Below are 27,848 nucleotides of genomic sequence, written 5' to 3'. Positions count from 1 at the left end.
AATCTGAATTGCTTGAGAAATTATTGAGAACTTTCTTAATTTCTTTTAAACCCAGTGTTTTTAAATCATCAGAAAAGATACTGCCAAGGAAAAAAGTGAATAAATAAAACACAAACCAATAACCTTTTACTGTCTTTTATTTTAAATAGAATAGTATTGTGCATGAAATTTTTTAATTACGTACTTGTGCTAGCCATGCACATATATAATTTACTACTTAATTTGTGTTAAAATAAACCCATAATGACAAAGTCATCATTAATTGCTTAAGGAAGGTGAGCATACTATAATGAAAGCAAGAAAAGTGGTAATGAAATGTCATTTCAAGAATTTTTTAAAGAGGCAGCATATAATGATTGGAAGTTAGGCTTTTTGAGTGTTTAGATATTCTGGTGATGTTTTAGGGATGAGATTCTTCCATACATGAGTAGCATAATCTTGAATAGGCAGAGTTTTGGAAGAAAACTCAGAGTTGGTTCATTTGTTCTGTTTTGTGGGGCTTTTTCCTCCCAGCGTTGCTTGTACCTTTGAAATAACTTCTGTTGATGCCTTGTCAGTGGTGGTGTTTTAAATCAGAAAGATCTGTCCAGAAATAATGACTGGTATTTTACAATCTGTCGCAATTTCATGTTATGATTGAGAGATTTCATATCATTATAGGATGAATGAATCGCTCTTTTTGACAGTGAGAAAAAAAGATCACGTCAAGCACACTGGACAAGTTTCAATGAAATATGAATCCTGGAAATCTGTGCCTGCCAATAGCATAATGCATCCTTGACAGATGCCCAAATACAACAGCTGAGAAGCCCACAAGTTAGTGGGCTTGCACAATATTTCAAATTGAATTCTCCATCAAAGCAAATCTTGGCAGACATCAAAATCATTAGCAGGTGTATTTTGTTAATAAGAGCCAGTCTCATACACAATTTTACCTAATTTCATAATATGTAGTATGCATGATTGCAGTTTTCTAACAAACATTTTTTGTAACTGCTCTATTATGGCCACACAGTCTACAGACAAGATATCCTGGTTTGTTGCTCTGTTTAATAGTAGCTCTTGTTTTAGTTTCTGGCTATTAAAATGTGATGATAACGAATATTAGGATTGTCAAAATAATTTGGAAATAAAGAAATTGTACTCCACCGTAACATGCATAAAAATTACAAGTATGCTGCCTTAATCTTTCATTAGTGAGAAGTTAAAGGTCCTCTCTGCTAACAAAAACCCCGAAAATATTCTGTTGGGAATTTACTGATGTGGAGTAAAGTTTCTTGACTTTAAACTGGAGCTGTCAGGGTCTTATTTGATAAACCATGAAAAAAATGCATAATCAAGCAATTGTTGTTAATTCTAGTAATTCTAGTTAACATTACTTCCTGTTAAAAGAAAATATTGCATGGTGTCCAGTGGTAGACAATTTATCTTTGCTTCACAATAAGAAGATTGGCAGATACCTTTGTGTTTGCTTTACAGCATTCCTAATGGAACGTGGGTCATGGTTACAGGGATTGATTTGTCTGCAAAGTTCGTGAATGCAAGTTGCTCAGGTACAGGAAGAAAGCTGTCAGCAAAGCTCTCATAGCCTGCAAACATCTCTGGCCAAGAGACTGAGCCATAACATTGCCAAGTTGTCACATTCTGCCCTTAAGCACGTGTATGATAGTTTGATGTGTTCCACTTATAAAACCTTTTTCTACACGTTGGGTTTTTAAGTGACAACTAAATGAAATGAATTTCACAATTAAGGCTCTTTAAATATGCACTTTGTAAACTGCTCATCAGTTTCAATAGTGAAAAATTGTCATATCTATTATCATTCTTAGAGATAGGCTAGTAATTACAGCATTAATGCCTTCTCTTTTGTCTTACAGCTGCCAAAAATATGGCAACATTCAGTCATGACTGGAAAGGGCTTTTCAGCAAAATAATCTCAAGCAAATAAATGGATATGGCAGTAGATAATGTTTTCTATAGCTAACGAAAATTAGTTGTTGAATTGAATAAATAATGAGCCTACCAGGGCAGTGCACAGGACTAGACAGTCTGTACAAATCATAAAGCTATTTAAAATATTTAAGTTGCAATCAGTTACTTATAGGTGGGGGTTTTGGTCTGGTTATTTAATTTTCTTTTTAAAATGTTATTTAATTTTTTAAACTAAGGACAGGATTTCCTTTTAATTTACTTCTTCCCTCCCCCTCAGACTTGTGATATGGAGGAATTCTCTGGTAGCAAGAATTATGCCACACAGCAGCAAACCTTGAAGAGATGAACCTACCATATCCCTTTTACTGACATGAGATTGCCCTAGAGCTATTCCAATTTAAAGACAGATGTAAACAGTCCTCAAAAAAACCTTACAGGCGAAAAGGTCTCTCAGAGAAACTCTGTGCTAGCATATTCAGTTGGGCTGTACATGAAACATGGTGAGGTTAGACATGAAATAAGACTGGTTTTGTTGCACCAATGTAATTAATTGTAATTAATTTACTATAATTATACTAGTATGTCTGTAGTTTGACTGGATTTCAAGTGGTTGAAGAAGAATATTAGTTGAGCCTCTATGTTTTTTTCTAAATATTACTGGATTTGATTTGTTGAAAAAGCAAATTTTATTTAAATCTATAGGTCTTCGTGCAACAGCATCTTTTTGCTTTTTGAGTATTTAGTTTGTTTTAATATTTTAAATTTGTTTTGATTTCATTTAATTTGACAATTTTGCATGTGTACTAGAAAACACAGGTGAAGACTGTATATATACATGTTTGTATTTATAGACATAACTTCCATTTGAACTTATGTAGTAAAAAAGCCCCACAACATTCTAAATATGAATCTAAAAGAACGTGGTACCTACTTGATTATAATCTTCATGATCTTTGGTTGTTTAATCCCAGCGGGACATTGGTAGTAGCTTGCTCAAGTCTAAAGCATAAGAAACATGCTCCTTGCAGTAGGCAGGACTTTCTATATCTTCTGAGTCATATGAAGGAACAGCACTAAATATATTCTTAGAGCTTTTTTTTTGTTTAAGTAGGATTACTTTCATCTAAATAGGCTTTAAAATGTCATTTATTACTGAGTTTGGGTAATATCTGGATTCTTTCTAGTTTAAAAACATAATTTAATTTTGCATTTATTTATTTTTAGGGCACTCAGATGTGTTCTATTGTATTTGCATTTCATCCACAGAATGACAAATCAGTAAAAGTCTATCTTTCTAATCTTGGGTACAGACATAAACAGTGTTAGCGACATTTTGAAAGTGGGTTGATTAGAAGTACATTTCTGTTCTGTTTTTATATTAATCTTCTCATTTCTGCTAAATATTAGACTGCTCAAGAAAGACTAATAAGATATAATATTCAAATGTACTGCTACATTTTGTAACATTTTAATATTTATAATATGATAGTATTTTTATAATGGAGTATTATCAATGCAATGCATTTTAATACCTAGTATTGTGATGAAGAGAACATTCATGAGTTTGAATTCTAACATATTTTTGCATAGTTTCATATATTTTCCTTTAATAAGCTGTATGACTATAGAACTAAGTAAAGTCATATTCTCCAATCACTAGTCATTTTTAAGTGTGTTTCCAGAGATACTGTATCCGATGGATATCGCATTAATTGTGTTGAATGAATATCCCATAATAAAACCATTTAGTTGATTCAAGAATGATCTCAGAAGTTTGAAAAATTGTTCCAAATTTGACTTTGTCATTCATATATTGATGCTGTTTGATAGCTTAATTAAGGTTGCAGGGATTTTTAAAGATGTAATATTTTTAATTCTTTATGAATCGTATGAACTTTAATTTTTTGTCTTTTCAAGTATTTTTATCCCAAAGTTATGGAAATAAGTATAAAATACCTATCAGTCACAGGTCTTAACTACTATTTGAATAGTACTATAATTCACAGCTACACTATTCTACATAGATGAAGTTTGATTCAGATAGTCAGGGAACAGAAGGCCCTGAAAAGTATTCCATATGCACTAAAATTACCTTGACATTTGAAAGCACATATTCAGAAAGCAAAAGTGAGTACATGCAAGAGAAAACCAAATAGACTTGAGACTTGACTAGGCAGACACTTTTTGAGATGCAGTACAAATTAGCCTGGTTTATAATGAGCCTAATTAAAATAAATCTTATTCTAGTCAGTAGTTCTTAATTTTGAAATGGTGTGGGGTTCACTGAAGCTAGTTAGGAGTGAATGCTTACAATTGTGTAGACCTGATAAATTAGGGGATTACATATTTTGTAACACAAGTGGGTATTTTTAAAACACTTGACAAGTTCATGAATATTCCATATGGATTAAAGGAAAAATGCCAAATAATCATTGCTATCATGCTTTAAAGCTGTTCTGAGACAGTAGATGTGACAGAAGATTCACAAAAGATGTGAATAGGTTTAGTCTCTATTTATATGACTTGCAGTTTGTTTCTCTTGTTCTCTATCTAAATATAAAGTGGGAAAGAAAAAGAAAGAGAATGGCCTCAAAACAATTGTGATGTAATAACCTAAGAAAAAAATGAGAAGCATACACAGCAAGCAGTGTTGTTACACAATACTCCTGGACACTCCTTTTCACTTAAACCAGTGTTACATTATATAGAATGTAGGTAGAAATGTAGACATTCCTTTTTCAGAAATCTGGACATTGCTTTTGTCATCGCTGTAGCTCATCTTCCAAAGGAGACTGTTGCTGCAATAAGTACTGAAAGACCTAAGGATGGGTACCCATGGTGAAAACAGATTCTTGGTTCCTTAAATGCTTAATGCAAAAGGCTAAGTACCACAAAACGGAGATCCATAAAAGCCATCACACTTCCAGTCCTCATAAACTAGCTAATTTAGGGCAGGTGAAAAAAAAATACACCTTTCTTTATAGCTTGCTTTTTTTCTTGTGTGTGGCTGGAAGTACCTTCACCTGTGTCAGACTAGCAGGCAGGACTGTCTCATATCTGTATCTCTCCAAAGATATGAGAAAAAAGTGCAAAATTCCTGATCACTAAGGTCTGGCTTCTTTGTGCTATTTGCAATTAAATCTGTGGTCAGAGCACTAATGCTCTGCTCTTGATTCCTTCTCCAGGGAAAAGTCTTACTTTGCATTTTACATACTCATCTGTGAAGGAGACAGTAAAAGTATTTCAGCTACCTCCTCTTTCAAGAAAAATTAAGCAAAAGGCAGAGAAGTACAAAGAAATACCTTGCTATAATGGAAAAAAAAATCAGAATTCTAAGTTTTGTTTTTATGTTTGTGTCACGCTTTGCATTTAAAAAAATCTGAATCAGTAATGTGGGAAAACAATAACATTGGGGGTTTTTTCCAGTTCTGTGAGGTAATTGTTAATTATGCCACAGACTGCTCTGTAGCTCTCTGTAACTGTACATAATTGTGAGGCTTTGACTGGAGGTTTCATACCTACAAGTTTTCAAATTAAGGGCAGTATTTAATGTGGATGCGTGTGTACTTACCCTTTTATTTGGTTCAGTCTAGCATATCACTCTTAGTGCCTGATTTGAGCCTCTCTAGATAGTAATTTTACAAATACTGCAGTAGAGACAAAAGCAGTATTAATGGCTAGGTGTTTGTGCCACCATGCATGCATATGAAAAATTCATTAGACCTTTTTCATATTGATCATAGGATGAAGAACACAGCTTGAATTGTGCTGGGTTAATGAGTGGTAGCTATTATGAAATATGTAAAATTTAATTGCTTGAGAGGTAAATTCAGTGTTGTAGTGATCCTGCAGTGTAGAAACTGAAACCATCAAGTTCATCTTAGACAGGATTCACCAAATTGTCAATTTTAATTGGTGTTTTCAAGATTAGTAAAAAAATGTACTGATACTTCAAAACAGCAGGGCAAAATCACCTACAATTTATTTCTGCATTTCAGACATGTCTTTCTCACTGATTTACAGGTGCTGTGAAATTTGAGAGAGCCACCAAAAGATATGGCACTTGACAGATCTGTAACAAATAGCAGGAAGAGTTTGTATGCTGCTTCCCACTGAATGCTGCAAGCTCTATAAAAGCTGGTCTTGCAACAGGACATGAGCTGAATCATTCATACAGTTTACTGAAGGGCAGGTGTGTTGTGATCTCCCACCTCACCAAGTGCAGTACTTAACTGAACTAGAATTTTCATCTGGGAGTTATAAAGATTCAGCCTCCAGTGGTCTATGATGTGTTTTCCATCTCAGTTATAATGTGTTTTAAGCTCTGACATGCTACCTATTCTGTGGAATATCAGCACATAATATAGTAGAACAATGAAATTTTATGGAAATATGTCCTAAGCTCAATATTCATAAAACACTTGTTTATCCTTTTTTGAATGTCATTGCTATCACTCACATATATAACTTCTGTTTATATAAAGTCACTATGTCACAAATTAAATGTTGGAAGAAAATGTCTCTTAATAAAAAAGAGATGTGCATCCTTGTATGTTTTTGTGCCCACTCTGAATAACTGTGTCAGCTAATTTACTTCATTTATTCATATAGAAATGACCATTCATCATGTCTGGATAGTTAACACATGACACCAGCATTTCTCTTAGGCACAATGCAGGCCATCCATTCAGAAGACAGGGCACTGTTGCAGAAGGAAGCAAAAGCAGCTCTATTTTAGGTGTCTCACTAGTAAATCAAGTCTCTTTTATAATCTGAAGTTGGATTATTCTGAGTTGCATGGAATAGAAGAGAGCTTCTATGTCAGTGGCACTGGCGCTGATTTTATGTAGTCTTAAAGTGGCAGTTCTTGAAGAATCCACAGTACTGATAGCAGCTGGTTATGGAATTATAGCCAGAGCTCCCTGAAAGATATGGGAGTTTTCCTCCATAGTATACTAGAAAATTCTCCTGTGTGTAGTGTTGGCTTCATCAGTTTCTGAGTTTTTAGTGTGTATGTTTTGTAAAAATATCATTCTCTTTGGAAGTATTTCCATAAATGCTGGGTGGTGATACTTGAATGATGTAGGAGAACTACTTTGTTGTGTTATGTTTGACCACTTAGGTAAACCACAAAGGCTAAGTGCAGTTTGTCATCTGGAAAAAAATGTTTTAACAACTGGGCATTGAGGAAACTGAAAGTCTGTGCTTTGTGAGGGAGTGAAACCTGTGGTTTTGCTAGCTCTACTCAGTTGATAGTGCACAGTCATATACAATACATTTCCATTAATTTTTTGAGCTATTAAGAAAGGAAAGAAAATTTTCTAATTTTCACTATGGCACCTACTTCTTGGTTTTCTTCCTCTGCTTGTCAGGCATTTAACTGTTCAGGCCAGTAATATTAGCCTCCTGTACAACAGTCTTACCATTTGTCTCAAACTTCCCAGATGATAACTCCCACTGGGAGGACTTCCACTTCTGTAGGGAATTTGAGGTTAAGCTAAATTAAGTTTTGAATTTCTGAGTCCTAATAATTCTTTTCATTCAACTTTTGGTTGGTAGAAATGGGGAATCATAAAATGCTAAAAAATATTTAACCAGAGTGTTAAAATGTTTTATGGTGTCAGTCTGTCTTCATAATGAAGCTGATGTATTCCCATTATATTAACAACTGAGTAATTAAAATATGCATGAATGCATTGTGGCTACTTGGTGCCTGTGATGCATACTGCCTGGACACTTTTCTGTTCTATGTATTTATTTGCCATAGGAGCATAAGAGGCTTGGAAGACAATAAATCAACCTTTGGTTTTGGGGTTTTTTTTTAATGAGAAGCAAACGGTCTCACAAATATAAGGGATTTCATTTTTGCAGTGGTGCAGTTTTATTTATTATTTCAACTTAGAGTCAAAATCTTCATTAACTGATCATGGTGAATGAGGGCAATGATTTTGATGGGATTGGGGAATAATGGAGAAAGAGTGCCTATCTAAAGAAGTACCTTATGTACTTCTAAAAGAAGCTTATTCCTTGTCTAAAGCAAAGTTGTCTCCTTTCAGCAGGAATTTTGTCTACTGCCATGGTAGTAAAAGGAAAGCAGGAAGGAAAGCAGAGCAGCTGGGTGGTACTCTGATGAAGCAGCCTTGCTTGAGTCTTGAGCTAGAAATAGAGAAATATTACTGTCAGCACATTCAGAAAAGGTGGTTGTGCTTCTTGATTGTTCTTTATTGTTCTTGAGTGTGTGTATTTAAAAATTAAGGTTTCCTGTGTAGTTTTTTTCTGTATTGTGTTTTCAGGAAGAATGTGTTCCCTCCTTTCAGGAAACAAATTGCCTTTTACTGAACTTGCATTTTACTAAAAGCATGCTTTGGGGAGTTTTGCATAGCACAAGCAAAACAGTTGCTAAAACGTTTTTCAACTGGAAGTGTTATAGAAAATGGATTTTCTCAGTAATTGACCCATTTCTTCCTGGGCTGCCCTTCATTTTCCCTCTCAGAATACCTAAATTGGAAAGGAAATGTCCCCATTAGTTGTACAGACCTGTAACTTTTCAATAGTGTAAGTTTATATGCACCTGGTATCTGTTTGCAGGGCTTTTATACTTGTAGGCTCTCTATTTCCTGTGTTCTTCAGGATACAAAAAATAAATTCATACAGCAAGATCTAATATAATAGAAAGTTCTGTCAGCAATGTGAATGTGTAAAATATATCAGTATGTTTCCCAATCATTAAAATGTGACTGTGTGTAGCTAGGAGAACTCTGTTTGAGTTAATCATTGGTTTTCCAGGAACAGCTGGATCAAACTGCTCCCTCTATTTGGGCATGCAAAGCTGAAAAAGCAGTGGATGCAGCATTAGCTGTGTGTGGGAGAGAGCAGTCCAACCAGCATCTTTTTCTGTTGCATAGCAAGACTATTTAGATGCAGAATAGGTTGAAGATATGGGGTGGAGGGCAGAAAGTGTGATTTGTCAAGGAAGTGTGATGGCTGCTAACTTGTGACAGAGGTTTGTAGTGGTACCATTATTACTATAGCTGTCAGCTGCCTGGCACAGCCATTATGATGAACCTTAAAAAATCAGCTTTCCTTCAACACTTTTCTCTGGATTTTAGGAAGTGCTTGGAACTTGAAATAGAGTTTATAAAAGGATCATCTTTGTGTTGAAATGAGTTTCAGAAAGGGTGAGAATGGTTTCAGGTATCAATTTTCTGCTGTGCTACACTACAGTAAATTGTTGTATTTTTACATGGTGAGAGAAACACTATGAGATCTTAGTTACTTTTCAAAGACATTATAAGAAGCAATGGATTTGAAAAAGTATTAAAAAAATAAAATATTCCTTTGATTGGTGGATGTTGTACAGAACAGAACAAAATAGAACAAAATATTCAATCTCTTAGATCCTGTGCGGCAACTCAGCTATCAGTCAAACTTTTAAATACAAACTTTTAGTTTAGGGTTTTTTTGTATTTATAATTTTTTAGTCATGATTTAGATATTTTGGATTTTCAGGGAAAAAAATGAAAAGTGAGAACCTGTGAGAGAAACAGCCCTGCAGATGCCAAGGTCAGTGCAGGTGTGGGAGGAGGATGTGCTCCAGGCCCTGGAGTTGGGATTCCCCTGCAGTGTGTGGTGCAACACATGGAGGTCCATGATGCAGCAGAAATCCACCCGCTGCTGGTGGAGGACCTCAGGCCAGAGCAGGGCAAGAGTGTGATCTCATCACTCTCTACAACTTCCTGAAATGTGGCTGTAGTCAGGTGGGGTTGGTCTTTTTCTCCAGGCAGCGGTTGACAGAATTAGAGGTCACAATCTCAAGTTTCATCAAGGGAAATATAGGTTGGATATTAGGAAAAAGTTTTTACAGAAAGAGTGATAAAGTTCTGGAATTTTCTGCCCAGGGAGGTGGTGGAGTCACCATCCCTGGATGTGTTTAAAAAAAAGACTGGATGTGGCACTCGGTGACATGGTTTAGTTGAGGTGTTAGGTCATGGGTTGGACTTGATGATCTTGAAGGTCTCTTCCAACCCAGTCATTCTGTGATTTTGTGAATTCTGTGTAAGGAGTCCTCCCCCTGAGGAGGAAGGAGTGGCAAAGTGTGATGACTTACTGCAACCCTGATTCCCCATCTCCCTGTGCTTCTGAGGGGGAGAAAGCAGAGAAACTGTGAGTGAAGTTAAACCCAGAAAAAGTGAGTTATTGGAGAAGATGTTTAAAGAAATATGTTTTATTTCTCATTATCCCTCTGTTCTGATTGTTAGTAAATTAAATAAATATCTCCAAGTTAACTGGTTTTTTGCTTGTGATGGTGATTTTGAGTGATCTTTAGAGTCATAAATTAGGTGTCTCAAAAGCCGTTAAAGTGAGATCTGAAATTCTGAATTAAACCAAAAACACACACACATGCATATGAAGCAAACAAAAACCCCCTCCAAAATAAAAAATTAATCTTAAAAGACCAAATTGAATAAATTATCATATGTGAAACTAAATTGTCAGTTCCACAAACTTGCTCTTTGCTCAAATCATCTTTGGGGAATTTTGCGTAACTTCAGCAAAACAGTTGCTAACAATTTTTTTTAACTGGAAAGGTTATATAAAATGGATATTTTCTCAGCAATGGCACCATTTCTGTCTGAGCTATCTTTCATTTTACCTCTCAGAATACATAAATTGGAAAGTGAATATCTCCATTAGTAGCACAGACCTGTAAATTTTCAGTTGGAAGCTTCTATATCAGAGTACTTTTATGCATTATTTCTTCCTGAAAATTCGTAAGTGAATAAAATTGATATAAGCTATCCTTACGAGATAAGTGTTTTGGTATATCTTTAAAGACAGTTTATAGTTGTAATGTAAAACAATATCAAAATGAAACTTTTTTACCTTGTCAAATAAAAGTATTACAATGTGGTAAAAAGGAAAAAAGCCCCATCATCCCAACCCCTCAACCTTTGACTTAATTTAAAACTGCCAAACCAACAAACTTCAAATTTTACATATACTTAATTTTTCTGCAAGTATTATATTATAATATTTTAATTTTTTGAAAGTTTGAAATAATCCTATTGATAATTCTTGATGGTCACTCTGTCTTTATTTGGAAATTCCATGTTTTGAATATCCGTCTAAGCTGTGTTGGACTGCCGAGCCCATTTAGTCCCTAAATTGCTGGGAGCTGTAAGTATTGGAGAGAGATGCTGAAAGTAATATTGACAGAAAGTAGAGCTCAATATTGGTAGGAGTACTAGTAGAGGTGAGCAAAAGCTTATGCTATTTTTAACACTGGGCACTGGACTGTGGAGAAAGAGGAGAGGGAATAGGAGGCTTGAAGTATTTGTTTAGAAGACTGCGGAGGATAAAAGATGAAAAAGTATGCAGAGATAAAGGATCAATTGAATACTTAAAGAATGAACTAACCATCCTAACAGTTTAAGTAGTTCTTAGGGCATAGGACATGGAACAAACTAATTTCATCAATAAAAATAATAAAATCTGGAAAAAAGGGGGGAAGACTGTGGGAAGTTAAAGCATTTCTCATCAATATTACTGAATTCAGAACAATTAAATTTTTTAGTAATTGTTTGTTAATTAAATTAATTGTATTTGAATTTTTATTTTTACAACAAAAAAGGCAAAATTAAGACATTTTAAAAAGAACTGAAATGTAAAAACCATGGTATTTCAGGAGACTTTGGAATTTTTATGTTTTGGTTAATCACCACTGGCAATAGAGAGGTCTATGCTTGTAGCTTATGTTAGGTCATTATCTGGTGATACAGCTTCTCCCTGTCCCTGGAGAGAGTTCTCCGTGAAATTCTCCACCGTAAGTCCATCCCACAGGCAGTGGTTCTTCAAGCGCTGCTGCAAGTAGGTGACTCTTCTGCGGGCTGCAGTCCTTCAGGCATGGGCTGCTCCAGCATGGGTCCCCCAGAAGGTCACAAATCCTATGAAACAAAATCTGCTGCAGAGTGGGCTCATCTCTCCACAGGCCTGCAGGTCCCTGCCAGTGCCACAGGGCTCCCACAAGTTCACAGCCTCCTCTCAGGCATCCAGCTGCCATGGTGTGGGGCTCCTCCATGGGCAGCAGTTGGATCTCTACATCCCCATGATCCTCCATGGGCTGCAGGGGCGCAGCTGCCTCTCCATGGTCTCCACCACGGGCTGCAGGGGAATCTCAGCTCCAGCGCCTGGAGCACCCTCTCCCCCTCCTTCTCCACTGACTGCAGGTGTTGCTGTTGTTTCTGATTTGCCCAGCCTTGGCCAGCAGCATATCCATGTTAAATTTGCCTGGAATTGGCTTTGCTGGGCATGTAACAAGTTTTAGCAGCTGCTTACAGAAGCCACCCCTGTACCCCACCCCCACTAGCAAAATCCAATACAGCTCCTAAACAAGGGAACTGTTTCTTCTCCGTAGAAGCAGTTTGATATGGTACAGTAGTCCCTTCTCATTGTCCTTCCCATGTTTCTGAAGAGCTCCTCAAACAATTTGTCCAGGATCACACAATAAACTGGTACTTAGTATTTTGTTTCTTATGTCTGGTAATACTCTTAGGAGGTACAGAAATACAGAACAGAAGGGGATTCAGCTGCAATTTTGCTGGGCACACAGATGTTCTATGACTGTCTTTTACCTTATGGTGCTCAAAGAATGAGTTACAAGTATCTTGATTCACAAATTGCCTTTAGGAGGACATACCATTGTAAAGTATACATTATGCAGGTTTATCTATAGAATGAGTTTATAATATTCACCGTATTCTTTAATTTTTTTTTATTATTTTCCATAGAGAAGAGATTTCTGAGACAGGACCAATTCTTCTCTGAGTGAATCTGGTAAAATTAAAAAGTCCTGTTTGATATTCTGATTATTTTTTTATCTGGCACTTCTACCTGCTGAAAGTCTGGGCAGAGCCTGTGGTTGCAGATGTGATTGCTGGTAGCAGAACTAAAAGAATAGCTTTTGTTCACAAACAGAACTTTAGCCTTGCTGTTGCACTAAGAAATCTTAAAGTCTCTATGAAACTCCCTCTTGCCTTTTTGCAAGTGATCACTAATGAGAGCCATGACTTCTGACAGTCCATCTTAGATGGTGCAATTCCACAGGCTATTGATTTTTAAGCATTCAATAAGTAATTTTTAGAGAACGAATTGTGTGAAGTTTTTTTTTCACTCTTACATATGGAATACTTCTTCTCGCTTTGCAAGTTATAAATAGCAAAGCAATGTTTCTTTCACTGAAGAACTGGATATATTTTGTTTCTTGACTATGTATTTTGGATATGTACCCAATAATATACACTAAATTAAACTGAACAGGTTCTGGATAAGTTTGTGTGATCAATCCTGCATAAGTGAAAACTGAAAAAAACCTGCTAAATACAACAGGGTTTAATATTCCAGTAATGATGAAATTATACAACATCTTCTGGTTAAAGAGTTCTTTATTTGGGGCCAGGACTTTCAGTGGAATGAAGAAAAAAAGTATTCAAATTGAGTATTTAAAATACCTAAGTAATCTGTAAAGTTTTCTGCTATACACAGTGATATGAATCTGTTGTTTTCTGCACCTCTATGAATATAATTTCCAGAATGGAAATATTTCTAAATCTAAGCCTCTGTTTACACAGAGAAATGTGGTATAATTTCAAGTAATATAAATTCTCTATTTCTTGTTGTTCTTTTGTTCAGGATATGGTTTAACTACTGGTTTTACTAATTGTTTAACAAGAAAGGTATAGGTAGCTAAATCTGTGTGTGAAGTTCTTTTTTCTTTGGCATTTTCTCTTTAAATCCTTACATTACTTTAGCTTAAAGGTTTTCATTTCTGCATTCTTCAAATCAGGGGTTTTTTTCTTGTAAAAGAGGACCATTTTGGAGTCAGATGTTTTTGATTCTCTAGTTTTTTATTTCTGTTTACACTGTTTTAATATCTGTGATGGCTCAAAGACTGGATTTTTCTCTACACCTTCAGGCTCTTTAATAATTTTTCTTTTAAGAGCAGGATACTGTTCTTAGCAGTGAAAATAGTCTGTACAAATTTGCTAAGGTGGATTTTAAAATTTTTTTTATTACTATGCAATATGCACGCTGGTTTGCCATTTCATTAAAAAAAAACCTTTTAAGAATATTGGTTATTTGCAGTGTTGATAATTTTTGTGAACCTTTTAGTATTCTCGTACTGCAGTCACCCTTCAGTAGCATTGCTGTAATCTTGAGAAAGGTTTGATTTCCTTATTTCTGTGCTATTAACTAAGTCATTTAAAGTGTTTTAGGCTGGACAACTCCCAAATGTTTGAAATTTCCACACTGAGTTCAGGCTTTGCACTTGCCAGCTGAGGAATATTATTGAAAAAGTCCACCTGGAGCCTGTCCAGTTCACTGATTACAGGATTTTGAGGTACACAAATGTTAAAAAGGGTTTTGAAAGATTTAGGAAATTTTCAGTCAAATTTGTGTTGGAGTTGCTGCTGAATGCAATCACAAAGCCTCTCACTCCATTTGTAGTTTGATTTGCTTGCACCTAAACAAGAGCAATATATGCAAAGTGACAATGTGATTTTCATATTGCTAATTGGCCCAGAGCACCTTTATATGCCTTTCACAAACTGGTCATTGGTTATAAATGGTATTTGCTTTGACTAATTCCTACTTTAACAAGTTGCTATTTGAATTTAAAGCATTGATTATGCAGACAGAGCATTTATAATGAAACAGAGATAGCTCCTGAATAGGATAAGTAGCAGGCTTTTTATCTGGGCTTTCTTAGAAAATAAATAAAAGATTAACTTATTGTCTTTTACCAAGTTTATTGCTTGCTATTTTTCATGATAATATTTAAAATATGATTTAGTTTTTGGTGGCTTGCTTTTGAGCATTTATTGACTGGCAAAGTGACAGAAACACTGAGTGAGTGGGTAGAAAGTGTTGCTTATAAATGGCTAGCAGGAAAAAGCAAAATTTGTGGCAAACACTGCCTAGCAATTCAAGAACAAAATAGACTAAGCTTATAACAGTGCAATCTTAGTTCACAGGACCAGCATAAATTCAGTCAGGATAGTTCTCTTCTTCTGACCTGGGAAAGACAGCATTTTAAATAGGCAAAAAGATTCAGGACTAGTATCCTATCTTTTCAAATTTAAGCTGACCTAGATCTACCTCCTGAACTAACAAACAATATGAACCCATTAAGATCTGCTCATTCCTGTTACTTTACTTTCTCAGAACTGCTGTTGTCACTTCTAAATTCCCTGAAGGAGAGGAAGAAACATGTCTGTTAAACCTATCAACCTCATTTATTAGGCATTCATTTATTTCTTGTAAATTACTTGATATTCTAGTTCTCTGGCAATAAAACTAAAGAAATCTATGTATGGCTACAAACATAAAATGGAAAATAAAAAGAAAAACAAAAAAAGCTGAAATATCTGCCCACTGCCCATTCTAATGAGCTTAGGTCTGTCAGTAGAGTTTTGTGGGAAAGCATCAGTTGATCAACCAAAGATGTGAAAATAAACTTGGATATCTGATTAACATGGATAGGATTGGATAGGAATATATATGCAAATTATGTCACTCACAGAATTAATGTGTTTGTTTTATCCAGGAGGAAATATCTGGCATTAAGTGTTTGACCGTATAACAATATTACCTGTAACAGAATTAGGCAAATGTTTCTTTCTAAATCATCATTTTGTAACTGTTTCTGTTGAGAAATTACATTTAATAACATTTTGCCAGTTCAGTTCCCTACATACAGGCTCAGGTATATGAAAACCTTTGCAGCATAAAAATAAAAATATCGACTAATTTAAACCAACTGATAATTTTTTGCTATCCAACTTAATGTTACAAAAGTGAATTTACTTATTTTAAATGAATTTTAAGTGATGTTAACTTCACTATACTTAATTTTAAATCATAACTTGTACATGGCATAGAATAGGTGGTTGGGGAGTGAGATACAGAAGTAGCTGTGTTGGTTCCCTGGGAAATTACCTGCATGTCACCTTCAATTATGCAGGATTCCAGCAACTTTGAAGGAGTGCTGAGAAGCCTAGTGATTCCTATGATGAAAAGGTGGACCAGCCCTTCCTCATTAAACCTGCTGAGCCCTGTACAGTGACTGTAGGAGACTATGTGGGACACTTTTGTACAAAATATAATTCAGAAGCAAATCACTAGCATGTCTCAAGAATTTAGGGTTTTTTTATTATTTATATTTTATAACTGCATTTCATTCTGATGTTTAAGATTATTATTTTTATGCACTTTTCATTTTTTTCCCCTGCACCAGGAATGCAGACTGCATTTTCTTACACATCCTTCAATATAATGTTTTTGAGTGCAATACCTACTGAATTCAAACCTTGAATAAGGAAACTATTGTATTATTGTTGTAAATAAAAAATTTTTATGTGCTCTTTAATATTTCTATTTCAATAGAATATATAAAATGAGATTGTTTTGAATTAATTTATAATATTGTTTCATATGCTGGACTAAGATAAGTTGTCTATTGCTCTTCTATTGATTATGGAAATCTTTTGTATATATCTATTGAAGAATAAAAAATTAGCTTCATCTGTGAAATCCTTCATTTTCAGCACTACAAGTCCTACATATAATCTTAAGGCTTTCATTTAAATCCATCTCATTACATATTTGTAAAAGAGAAGGTATCATCTATGTTGAGAAGTATTTCAAAATTCTAGCATAGTTTCATAATTTCCTCAAGGACTAGTGCTTTCTGACACTTTGAGTTTCTACTGCAACACTGAACTGAGTAACTTCAAACTAGGAATAGATGTCTATATAATGAAAAACAAAACAAAACATTTTTCTCCTGTTTATTCTTTGGTTTTTATTTTTTTTTTTCTTTTTAAATGTAGACATCGTTATCTTTGCAGTCTAAATTCAGTTTTTATTAATAAATATTTTTATTAAAATTAGGTATGTAATTCTTCATTGGGAAAGTAATCAGGATTCATTACAAATTCAGTCAATTAGAGTTTTATTTTTCTTCCCCAAGGGGAGCAAAATGAATGTGAATTTGAGAAAGTGAACTAGAAATTTGAGAGAAATTTGAACTGCTCACAATCAGTGGAAAGATAGGATTGCTTTTTCCATTTCTCTCCCAATGCAGTAAGATTTTTCTATCTTGTACTTCCAGTGATGAGAACAGGCAAAGGATGCATTGATTTGCATGTGTCAGGTTCTAGAAACTGTGATGGAGTCAACACTTGGTCACATCTTACCAACCTGGAGTTTCTCTTGTTGTTTGCAGACTGTCAGGAGCCAGCCACCCCTTGCCACCCCACTGTGACATGGATTCCTGCAGCTCCGAGGAATTCTACCAGGCTGTTCACCACGCAGAGCAAACCTTCAGGAAAATGGAGAGCTACTTGAAGCAGCAGCAGCTCTGTGATGTTATCCTGATTGCTGGGGACCGCAAGATACCTGCACACAGGTAGGAGATAGGCATAAAGCACTGAAATTACAAAAGGTAATGTTTTGGGTATGTTTCTTAGAACAGTGTTTCCTGTTGCCCCTTATGATTATTTCCTCTTTCTTTAAACACAAGTGTAAGTGGCTGGAAAAGGTGAGTTTGAAGGTCGGGGCTTTGAAGGTGAGGGTTTTTTTGTACAGCTTTCAAAAGTTCAAGTAGCACTCAACGAGCAAACTGATGGTGAGTATGACTAACAATTCTGCCTGCTGTGATGCTATTCTTATGTGAAGAGAATGTGAATTTCTGAAATGGGGTGCTGTACAGCTACACTGAACAGAATCATCTCTAGCTTAAGATCCTGACCTTGTGATAAGTCCATTGTACAGTCTCTCAGACACTTAGAATAGAATACTGAATACTTTCTTCCTATGACCTGTGCCTTTCAATGAACTAAAAAATTCTTATTTGCTTTTAATTATAATTATTGGGATAACAATTCTAGAACACTTTAATTTCTAAAATTCTGAAGATTATCTGGTATTAAAGCAGCTAGTATTTATGAAACTTGGTTTTGGATAAAAATTAAACTTAAAATAGTTATTCTTCATTGAGATTTTCATCTCAGAAATAGGTTTTCATTTAATGCATGAAAATAAAAATATGGTCCTAGAGTTTAGATTAAAATACAGAGAATAATTCAGAATTTCCAGGTGAGCAAGTAGTTTTGCATCTGAACTCTGCATAAGGCTGCAAACCAAGAGTAATCTATTTCCTGCTTGCATCCTGATTTCTCTGGTGAGATACTAAATTCAGAGCAGGATTATGGTTTCCTAGCAGGAAGTCAGAAAAACAGCCAGTGCATTTCTGAACTCACAAATTAACTTCGTGGTGCAGAAGAATACTCTAAGGGCATCTTAACAACTTGGACCTTACAAAGTTCCTTTTGCCCTGAGTGAATATGGACACAGAGACTATTCCTGTTAAATAAAGAAGCTGAATAGTCTATATTTCAACTCCTACAATAGCGAGTAAAAGAAAAAAAATGCAATATATAAGACTGCAGAGCCAAAGTTATTTTCCAAATGGTAAGACGCAAAACCAGACAGAAACTTCATTCATATATTTAAATAATAGGGTTTTGTAAATTAGTTTCTTTGATTTCCCCTATTTTTAATCCCGCTTTTCAAGTTTGGATGCATACCTTTTAGTAGTAAATTTAATTTCACATTTGTCATTTCAATTCTACAGTGTATATAAATCCTGAGCTGAAAATATGCCCTAATAAGAAGACTAACCATGAAATAATACCCCTAATCCTCTTTAGATGTTCTAATAAACCTTTGGACACCTTTACATGTAATTTTCTACTTTTCTGTGGTCTGCAGTCAAAATTCCAAATCTCAAATAACTGGAAAAGTTTTGGTAGTGTTTATTCTATGTTTGTTTAGACAGGTGTATCTGGACAAGCACAGTGAGCTGCTTCTTTTACTGTAGTCATTACAATCCTAGAAATTACAGATTCAACTTTCCCTGCTCAAAGCAGGGTCAACTGCAAGGTTAGACCTTTGAGGTCATACATAGTTAATTATTAATTATCATCTCTTGTGGATGTTCCTCTCTTGTTAACCTGTTCCAGTTTTTATTATCCTCACTGTTTTTAGTGGTGCAGGATGTGTCATCCAGGCAAATTTGCTCCATGATCTCGGTGAGGCAAACAAGTCTATAGGTAGCTACATCCTTCTTCTTAGGGATTTACATGAAAATTGACTTTTCCAGTCCTTAGAAACCTCCTGGAATTGTCATGATCCATTACAGGTAGGAGAGAGTGGTCCTTCAGTAATATTGTAGAGCTTACTTCAGTATTTCACTTCAAACTTGGTCTCCAAACATAATAAACAAAAGACTGTGCCAAATAAAGCTTTTTTGAGCAGTGCACAAAATCTTTCAGAAGTTTTGCATTTGCTTCCAAGGTATTTACAGAAACTCTTCTTTACTATCAAATCCCTTGCTGTCTTCATCTGTGCCTGACCTTTGGGCCTCTCCAATTCAATTTTTTTACATTGACGCAATATTTCTATATTTCTCCTGCATCATTCATCTCTGCTTTCATTTTCCATGTACTTCTGTTGTGCATTTAGGAAGTAAATATTGTTCAGAAATATAGTGGCCATATGAGAGTAAATGAAAATTGTTAATCAAGTAATAATCACATGGGTCAACATAAAATTAAGCATGTGTTTGCTATCAATGATTTAGTGGTCTTGAGTGAAGGCAATTTACATTAATTGCACTGGTTTTAGATAACTGTGCTTGAAATGCGGTATTCTACAGCTGCTGAAGAAACATCTAAAGTCCTGGGAAGAAAAGAGCTAAAGTCACTGCAAATGATAGATGGATCTTAATATTTTTGCTGGAAAGTTCATTAAAACTTCCATCTAGGACTGCAGAAATGTTAGAGCATCTCTAAACTTAGACTGTAGTTTATTATGACATTTCGACTAGTAATGCTTCACAAAACAAGATAGGAACTCTATGCTGAAGGGAAACAAAAGAAGAACAAATGTTATATAAGGCTAAAATTCACCTGCCCCTATCCAATTAAAACACTACCATATAACAGAGACTTAATTCAATAAAACAGAAAATTCAATAGAACCGGAGACTGATGTTTGAAATAAACAGCTCACGGCACTGATTCTGGTGTCCCGTCCTGTTTGTGGTTCTATATAATTTGCCGGTGCCAAGCTACTACAGAGGGACAAAGTTGAAAAAACAGTAGTAGTAAAATGAAGAAAAAATGGAGAAAGCTTAGCTGAAAGGCAAGATGAATGAATAAAGAACTAGGCAGAGAAGGCAGAAAAGTCTAGAAGCAGGGAGTGAAAGAGGAAAAATGCACTTTAGTCTGAAGATGCACATAATAGTCTGAAGAACTGTTTTCTGTCACTAGTCAGTAACAGATCCATGTGGAAAACACAGACTAAAAGCAGTGCAGCAGCTCTATGTTATTCCCAGATATCTGTAAGGTTTGAGAAACTTCCTGTATCTCTGAACTCATCTGAACTGAATTGTTTAGCACAACCCACTGTCTGCGAGTTTAAAAACAATTCAAGTAATATAGTTGGTAAAGAACAACAACAACAACAGCAAAAATTCCTGCTATCAGAGGGAGCAGCAAGGCAATTTAGATGAGATTTTAATTTTAACCTTGATTGATAATCTTGAAATGAGGGTTTGAGTTGCTGGCAAGTTGAATAAGAGTCAGCAGTGCCCTGGCAGCAAAGGGCCAACCATGCCCTGGGAAGCACCAGGCACAACATCACCAGCCCATCAAGGGGTTATTGCCTCTCTCTGCTCTGTGCTGGTACACCTTGAGTGTTGTGTGCAGTTCTGGGAGCCACAATATACAGATATCACACTATTGGAGCATGTCCAGAGGAGGGCATCCAAGGTGGTGAAAGGTTTTGAAGGAAAAATGGATAAGGAGAGCAGCTGAGGTCACTGGGCTCGTTCATCCTACAGAAAAGAAGGTTAAGGGATGACCTCAGTCTACCGCTTCCTTGAGGGGAGCAGCAGAAGGGGAGGTGGTGATCTCATCTGTCTGGTGACCAGGGACAGGACCCAAGGAAATGGATTGAAGTCAGGGGAAATTCAGACTGGATATTAGAAAAAGGTTCTTCAGCAGAAGGATGGCAAATTGTTCCAACAGTCCTCCCAGGGAAGTGGTAAGAGTTCAAGGAGCATCTAATCATGTGCTTAATCACATGCTTTATTTTTGTTTTAGGAGCCTTAAAGGTCCTTTCCAGCTAGACATATTTTATTATTGTATTAAACCAGAATACTAATGCTGTTATTTTATGGACTGGAAAAAGGTGCAGTAACTGAAATGGACTTTGAAGGGTGAAAGAGCCTACTCTTTTACTTTGAAACCATTCTCCCTTGTCCTATCACTACATGACCATATAAAGAGTCCCTCTCCACTTTCTTTAAAGGCTCCTTCAGGTACTGGAAGGCAGCAATTAAGTAATCCCTAAGTCTTCTCTTTTCTAGGCTGAAAAAGCCAAATTCCCTCAATCTTTTCCTATGGGAGAGATACTCCATCCCCCTAACCATTTTGGTGGCCATCATTTTGGTGACTCAGTCTGAGAGGTTGATGTCCTTCCTATGCTGTGAATTATACCAGTATTTGTTGAATGTGAGATTTTATTCCTTTCAGAACTCAGAGCTTAAAATAAGTAATACTTATGCAGCTTTTTAAAATAAGTAATACTTATTAATGCATATATATATGTCTATAGATACATATATATATACACACACATACTTTCACAATGCCATCTGACAAAAGGTCAATGACAATTAAAATGTAGTGTGGAAAAATTCCAAATATTATAATTTTTCCCCTAGAATCTTTGTAAATGAAAGCTGCTTGTATGCAGTATGCCAAGTGGGGTCTCACCAAAGCAGAGTAGAGGGGCAGAATCTCCTCCCTCGCCCTGCTGGTCACCGCTGTCTTGATGCAGCCCAGAACATGTTTGCCTTTCTGGGCTGCTGTGAGTGTGCATTCCAGCCTCTCATCCAGAAGCATCACCAAGACAGTCTCAGCAGGGCTGCTCTCTGTCCATTCATCCCTCAGCCTGGATTGATACTGGGGGTTGCCCTAACCCAGGTGCAGCACCTTGCACCTGGTCCAGTTAAACCTCATGGGATTCTCCTGGGCTCAGTTCTCGAGAATATTCAGTTCCTATGTGTATTAGCATAATATGCATGGAGAAAAAATAGTGTCTCGCCTACGATTTTTTAGTGCAAATAACATCTGATATTCTACTCAGTTGGTAGTAAAATATTGTAAGAGTTTTCTTAAAGATTTTAAGGGATCAAGGTTTGTTTACTTCTTTTAATTAATAAATGCATCATCAGTGGTCAGGCAATTCTCTATCAAAAGTGTATATGAAAACAGTTGTGAAAGTACCAAAGAAATATTCTATAATAAACTAAAATAAAACCTGCTATCCTGGGAAAAAAAGGTCACAACTCTAATCAGTCATATGGGTTACTTACAAAAGAAACCACAAATTGATCAGGCTGAAATTAGTTGTAAAGTGAAAGATGTCTCTTAATCAGGAGAAAATCTTTGTGGGTTCACAAACTCCTTTTAAGCCATGAGTTACCTGCTATGAGTGTCAAGGATGAAAGAGTTTATTATGTATTCTCACTGCCAGATCCGAAGTTGAAAAGGTGACATCCTCAGCCACCTGACCTTTCTTGATTAATAGGTCAACATGCCTTTAAACCAAGATTTAGGGCTGTTTGGAGTCTTCTGAACTACAAAAAGCAGCAGATCATTACAAATTAATTGATCTCTTTGTTTTCTCACTTTTGATCTTCCATCTCAACCGTGGAATACAATAAAGATTTACAAAAGGTGTCACCTTTCAGAATCAAGTGTAATTAGCAAGTTTCCCTTTCTTCAGTTCAACTTGCGGAGCACTTTTTTTCCCAAGGCTAAAGTTAGTGTCTTGAAACTTTGCTTATAGTATGTTGATGAAATAGCTGATTCAGTATTTCTGTTAACTATTGATTAACATAAGGCACTGAAAAAAATAATCCTGTTTTTTTTTATCACTAAGTTCAAAAGCTTGTCTTGCTTCTGTAGGTGAGTTGCTACATCACAGAACCTTTCTGCTCATTTAAGCCGTCTTCTTTGATAGGTGGTACAAACCAGTAGGGATAAACCTCTAAGAAAAATGGGTAATGCTGAGGACCTGACAACTGTCTCATTTATTTTTCTTTATTTTTCCCACTTTGGACTGACTCTTGTGTGCTCTTGTAGACGGAATTCTGAATTCATTGCAAATGAAATCCATTAGATAACATCTTTGACTTTCCTCACACAAACTGTGGAAAATCACATGTTTTTATAGACGTTTGTGAAAGAGATTTAATCCTTCTGTTATTTATTTTCTGTCTTACCTCTGTTGTTTTTTGGGGTTTTTTGTTTTTAATTTGACCATATATATACACACACACACACAAACACACACACACAGTATGATTATATAATAGGCAACTGCTGAACATAAATCATGTGAATTTAAAATACAAGATATTACCTTTTGAAAATATTTTCGGTGATCATTAGCTGTTGTATTAAAATTTCTGTTCAGTCATTTTTCCTTTTTTTTTTTTTTTTGGATGAAGCCAAGGGTTTTGGCCTTACTTTTGGCAAATGATCAAATTGAATATCCATAGCTGAATTTAAATGATGGCTAGTAAATCTGAAGCAACAGCTAATGCAAAATGAAATTAAATTAAATCTCCATGAATGAAATGGTCTCAAATGAAAATCTCCATCACATATGTAAATTACATGTCTGATATCTGTGAGAATTTTGATCTCGTGTAAAATCATCATGTTTTTCCTTTCTGTGATTTTTGTGATGCTTTCATTGAAGCATCAATGAACACTAAAATCACTTATAAATAAGTGGTCAGAAAAAGTACTAGAAGAGATTTACAAATATAATAACATATAAATAAGATAGAATAAATATGCAAATGTAGAAGTAAATGTTCCTCAGTGATGAAAAAAAAAATAAATTAGGAGTTTCTAGTGGCAGCACCAAAGTCTATTTCTAAGTTCATGTTTTTGTAGTCATCCCTTGATGTTTAGTCATTACATAAATATAAATGTGAATTGTTTATGAATTAGGATGTTTCCTTCTAAAATTCATGACTGCTGGAGTTGAGCACAACAGGAAACGTGATAAAAGTACTATACCTATTTAATAATTTCCCATCCTTAGAGGCAAAGATCATATATATGTCTTCAGTCTGCTCTACTTGCTGGAAAAATATAGCAGCTTAAAGCACTGTAAAATTACGCAGCCAATTCAAGCTGTCATATTTACTTAGCTATCAGGGTGAGCTAAGAGAGCAAAGACAATCAATTACCATGGTTGCTGATAAGAATTAACTTGTTTATCTTCCCTCTTTTTTAAAATAATAATTTGCCCTGAGCAAACTAGCTAACAATATACAAAAGGCTAATTGTTTTTCACTTGGTTTCCAAGTTCTCCACTTGTGATTGTAGTGTTTTTGTATTAATATGTTTGTATATTATGTTTTCAAATTAATCCAGAAATGTGACCATCTTTATGGAAGCACATAGTACACTATCTATAGCTGTACCACACTTCTATCTCAAGTTCATCTGTGAATATTCAGTCCTAACAAAATCAAAAATTCACTGTAGATGGTATTTGGAAGAATGCCTTGACTTAAAGCCCCAGTAATTACAGTAGTATCTGATACTGCTGTGGTATTGATTTATCTATATCAGATCCCTAAACAGCAAGCTGTGAACATTTTGTAGGCATTTTCAAAATATTTTTCTTGGACATGTTTGTTAACAAAAACATTGTATTACACAGTGATTTTATTATGTGTTTTTAGTGAGTAGCATGTAAGCTACTAACAGTTTAGCAGATTATATTTAGTAGGTATATAGATTGTCTAAAGTCACGTGCTCTTATTAAAGTTTATAACAAATAAGCCTTTAGGAACAAAGAAGAGTACCTCTGGATTATGAAATGCCTGCCAATATGAAGTTGATGATTTGATACTGAGAGATTATCTTGTTAACAGTTGGGACATCTGCATGATTGGAAGATTATCAGAAAGACTGAGTGCTAATTTCTCTGTCTGTTTTACAGTCATATGCTAAAGTACCATTTGCTTCATATCACAGGAGGCAAATCCGAATTAGAATCAAATGTCATTCTGTATTTTGCTGCCAACATGCATTAATAATATATTCCTCCTAGTAATTAAAAAACATTAGGAGGATTATTACTGCACGTTGGCAGCAAAATGCAGAATTATTTATTAATTATTATGAAAATAATTTTTAAAGAAGTTTATAAATATGTGACATTTATAATACATATATCCAAGCAAATTACACCAGTTTCTTACTTTTTCTGCAGACTTGTCCTCAGTTCTGTCTCTGACTACTTTGCTGCCATGTTTACAAGTGATGTTTGTGAAGCCAAGCAAGAAGAGATCAAAATGGAAGGCATAGATCCCAACGCGCTGTGGGACCTTGTTCAGTTTGCATATACAGGTATTGTGCTGCATACATTATATATATACTTCCTATAGAGGCAGATGTTGATGTTTTTGTTTGCTACTTTCCAATCAATTGTATTTTTGTATAAATGTTTTTATTTTTAAACATAATTATCCAAAAATATTTATTTACCATTTCTAGGGATGAATTCAAAATATTATCTCTTATCTCCTAACTGTTCAATATTTCAGACTTGTCAAGTTCAATAGGATAGTCAAGAAAATTATATATTTTTCTTGGTTTTCAAATACTTAAAAGGAATGTCTTAAACCCTCATAACTCAAATTATGTAAGATCACTGAAGGAACAGTTGTAGTTTTTAAAGAATAATCTTCTATTGCTTTTTAAATCAAATCTCAGTTTAAATAATTGCATAAATCATTAAAAATTTGAAAGAAAAAATGTGAAGTTTGAATAAGCAAATATTTTAAGAGGTTTTATTATGAGCCAGATGCTTTCACTTTCATTTCCCTTCATATGCTGGTACTCCATTTTGAAGTGTAAACTTATGAATAGCTCACAATTCAGAGTTAATAACTCAAAGCTCTCTTCTGAGTAGTTTTTATATTTTAATGCATTATAGATTTGAGATTTATACTTCTTAAGCAACTTGTTATGCACATTTTAATTGAAGTGCATTAATCTAAAAAAAGAATGCAAATATTACAAAATAAGGTAATTGAAAGAGTGGGACTCCCTATTATATTTGCCTTGAATCACATAAGTATAAAATATATACTGTGTTCTATTTTTTTCCTAAAATACATCATTATATTGTTTAAATTAACCATATTTTATCATGATGATTCTATTGTATATTTGATTTAGATTCAATTTTAAATAGATACCCCAAACTCTGCAGTTTTAATCTGCTTTAAATACACATATTATAATTTAATCACAAGTTACTGTTTGCTTTGTATTTAATCAGGATATGTTCTGGGGTTTTTATGACATAATAGCTTTACCATCTTAATAGAAAACAGAAATGGCAAATAAGCATAATTTAAGCTAAAAATACTCTTTTTGAGAATAATGTTTGAGAAATAAATGTTCTAGGAATGTAAGACCATGATTTAGATAGTACTCTACACGTTAAAAGGGTAATGCCTACTCTCTTCAGCTGTGGCTTTGCACATCATCTGGAGGGTTTCAAGCTAGGGATCCATGAAATGAAATAGTTCAGTAGGAAGGATACAATCTGATTCCTTGGTGAATGAATGGCACAGGAACACTGGGGCAAAATCAAGAATACCTTGGCACAGAACAGCAGAAACACTACAGGTAATGTTAAATCGTTTTGTAGCAGGGAGGTTAAAGACAGAGGAGGTAAGAGAAGGGACAGTGTTGTTCCGCTGGAAAGAAAACTGTGGAAATCATAATGTACTGAATTGTTCTTTTGCCTCAGTTTTCACTAAAATGTATCACCTGAAAAGATGCAAAAGAGTTGTTGTTGACAGCAAGAGATAGCATGTAAGTGTAGATAGGGAAAGGAGATTCAGAAGAAAGAGAAGGGAAAAAAGATAAACATTTTCAAGATGAATGAAGCTATCTAAGAACTTTATGGTTATCTTTGAGAACTTTGGAGACTGGATGAAGCAATGAAAAAGTAGAAGAAATAAACTTCTACTTACCAAAAATGTTTAAAATTTTCAGCTCGTTTATGTTCCTTGATTCTCTATGCTGTATGATGTACTCGGGTCATGTAAAACTAAAAAGTTTCTTTTTGGTGTAAGATAAATAAGGGCCAGACTTCACAAATGGATGAAAAGAGAACTCCACAGCTAGTATAATTTGCATGTTTTCTAATTTGCTTCATATGAATTTGCACCTGTAATATTCATTCATTGAAACAGTCACACAGTCCTAACTGCCTCAGAAATGGCAGCATTATGTACTATTGTAACATCACCTTGAAGAATTAGGAATTTAGGATGATAAGCAAGATCACTGATGTCTTTCAATTGAAGTGGTAATACACCATTGTTCTTTTTTTATAACTCATTTTGGAGACCAAATAAGACTTTAAAATGCTTTAAGTTTACACTTGCAAGTTTCACAAATACTTAGTGACAATAGAAGGGTGATGAGGGTTGGGAAACGTCAGACAATTTTACATGCTAAAAGATTAAATATATTGGATGCCATAGATCTTTCTGGTTTTGATTACTCTATCTTACATTTGTCTTTCCATTAGGTTCTTTATCCTGATTTATTCTTATTTATCCTTATTTACTCTTAGCTTCTGTCCTTATCTCCTGGAGTTGGTGTGGGTATATTTCTTTCTGTATTCCTTTTCTCTGCATCAGATATCTTAGTAGACACCTAAATTTCCTAGCTACA

General features: G+C 35.0%; 1 protein-coding gene across 2 annotated transcripts in view; it reads left to right on the top strand.

Annotated features, from left to right (window-relative positions):
• Window positions 1-27,848, top strand: part of KLHL1 (kelch like family member 1) — a 187,689-nt gene that overhangs the window by 44,551 nt on the left and 115,290 nt on the right. For both annotated transcript variants that reach the window (XM_054271674.1, XM_054271673.1), the window contains exons 2-3: window positions 17,216-17,398; window positions 25,363-25,499. In XM_054271674.1, the coding sequence (XP_054127649.1) occupies window positions 17,216-17,398; window positions 25,363-25,499 (320 nt within the window). The remainder of the gene's footprint in view (window positions 1-17,215; window positions 17,399-25,362; window positions 25,500-27,848) is intronic.

This window comes from Melozone crissalis, unplaced genomic scaffold (assembly GCF_028551555.1).
Source record: "Melozone crissalis strain CALT ecotype California unplaced genomic scaffold, PUWL_Pcris_2 ptg000013l_1, whole genome shotgun sequence".
NCBI classification, from domain to species: domain Eukaryota; kingdom Metazoa; phylum Chordata; class Aves; order Passeriformes; family Passerellidae; genus Melozone; species Melozone crissalis.
Note: the sequence above shows the minus strand (reverse complement) of the source record. Positions and strands in the feature narration are given on the sequence as shown.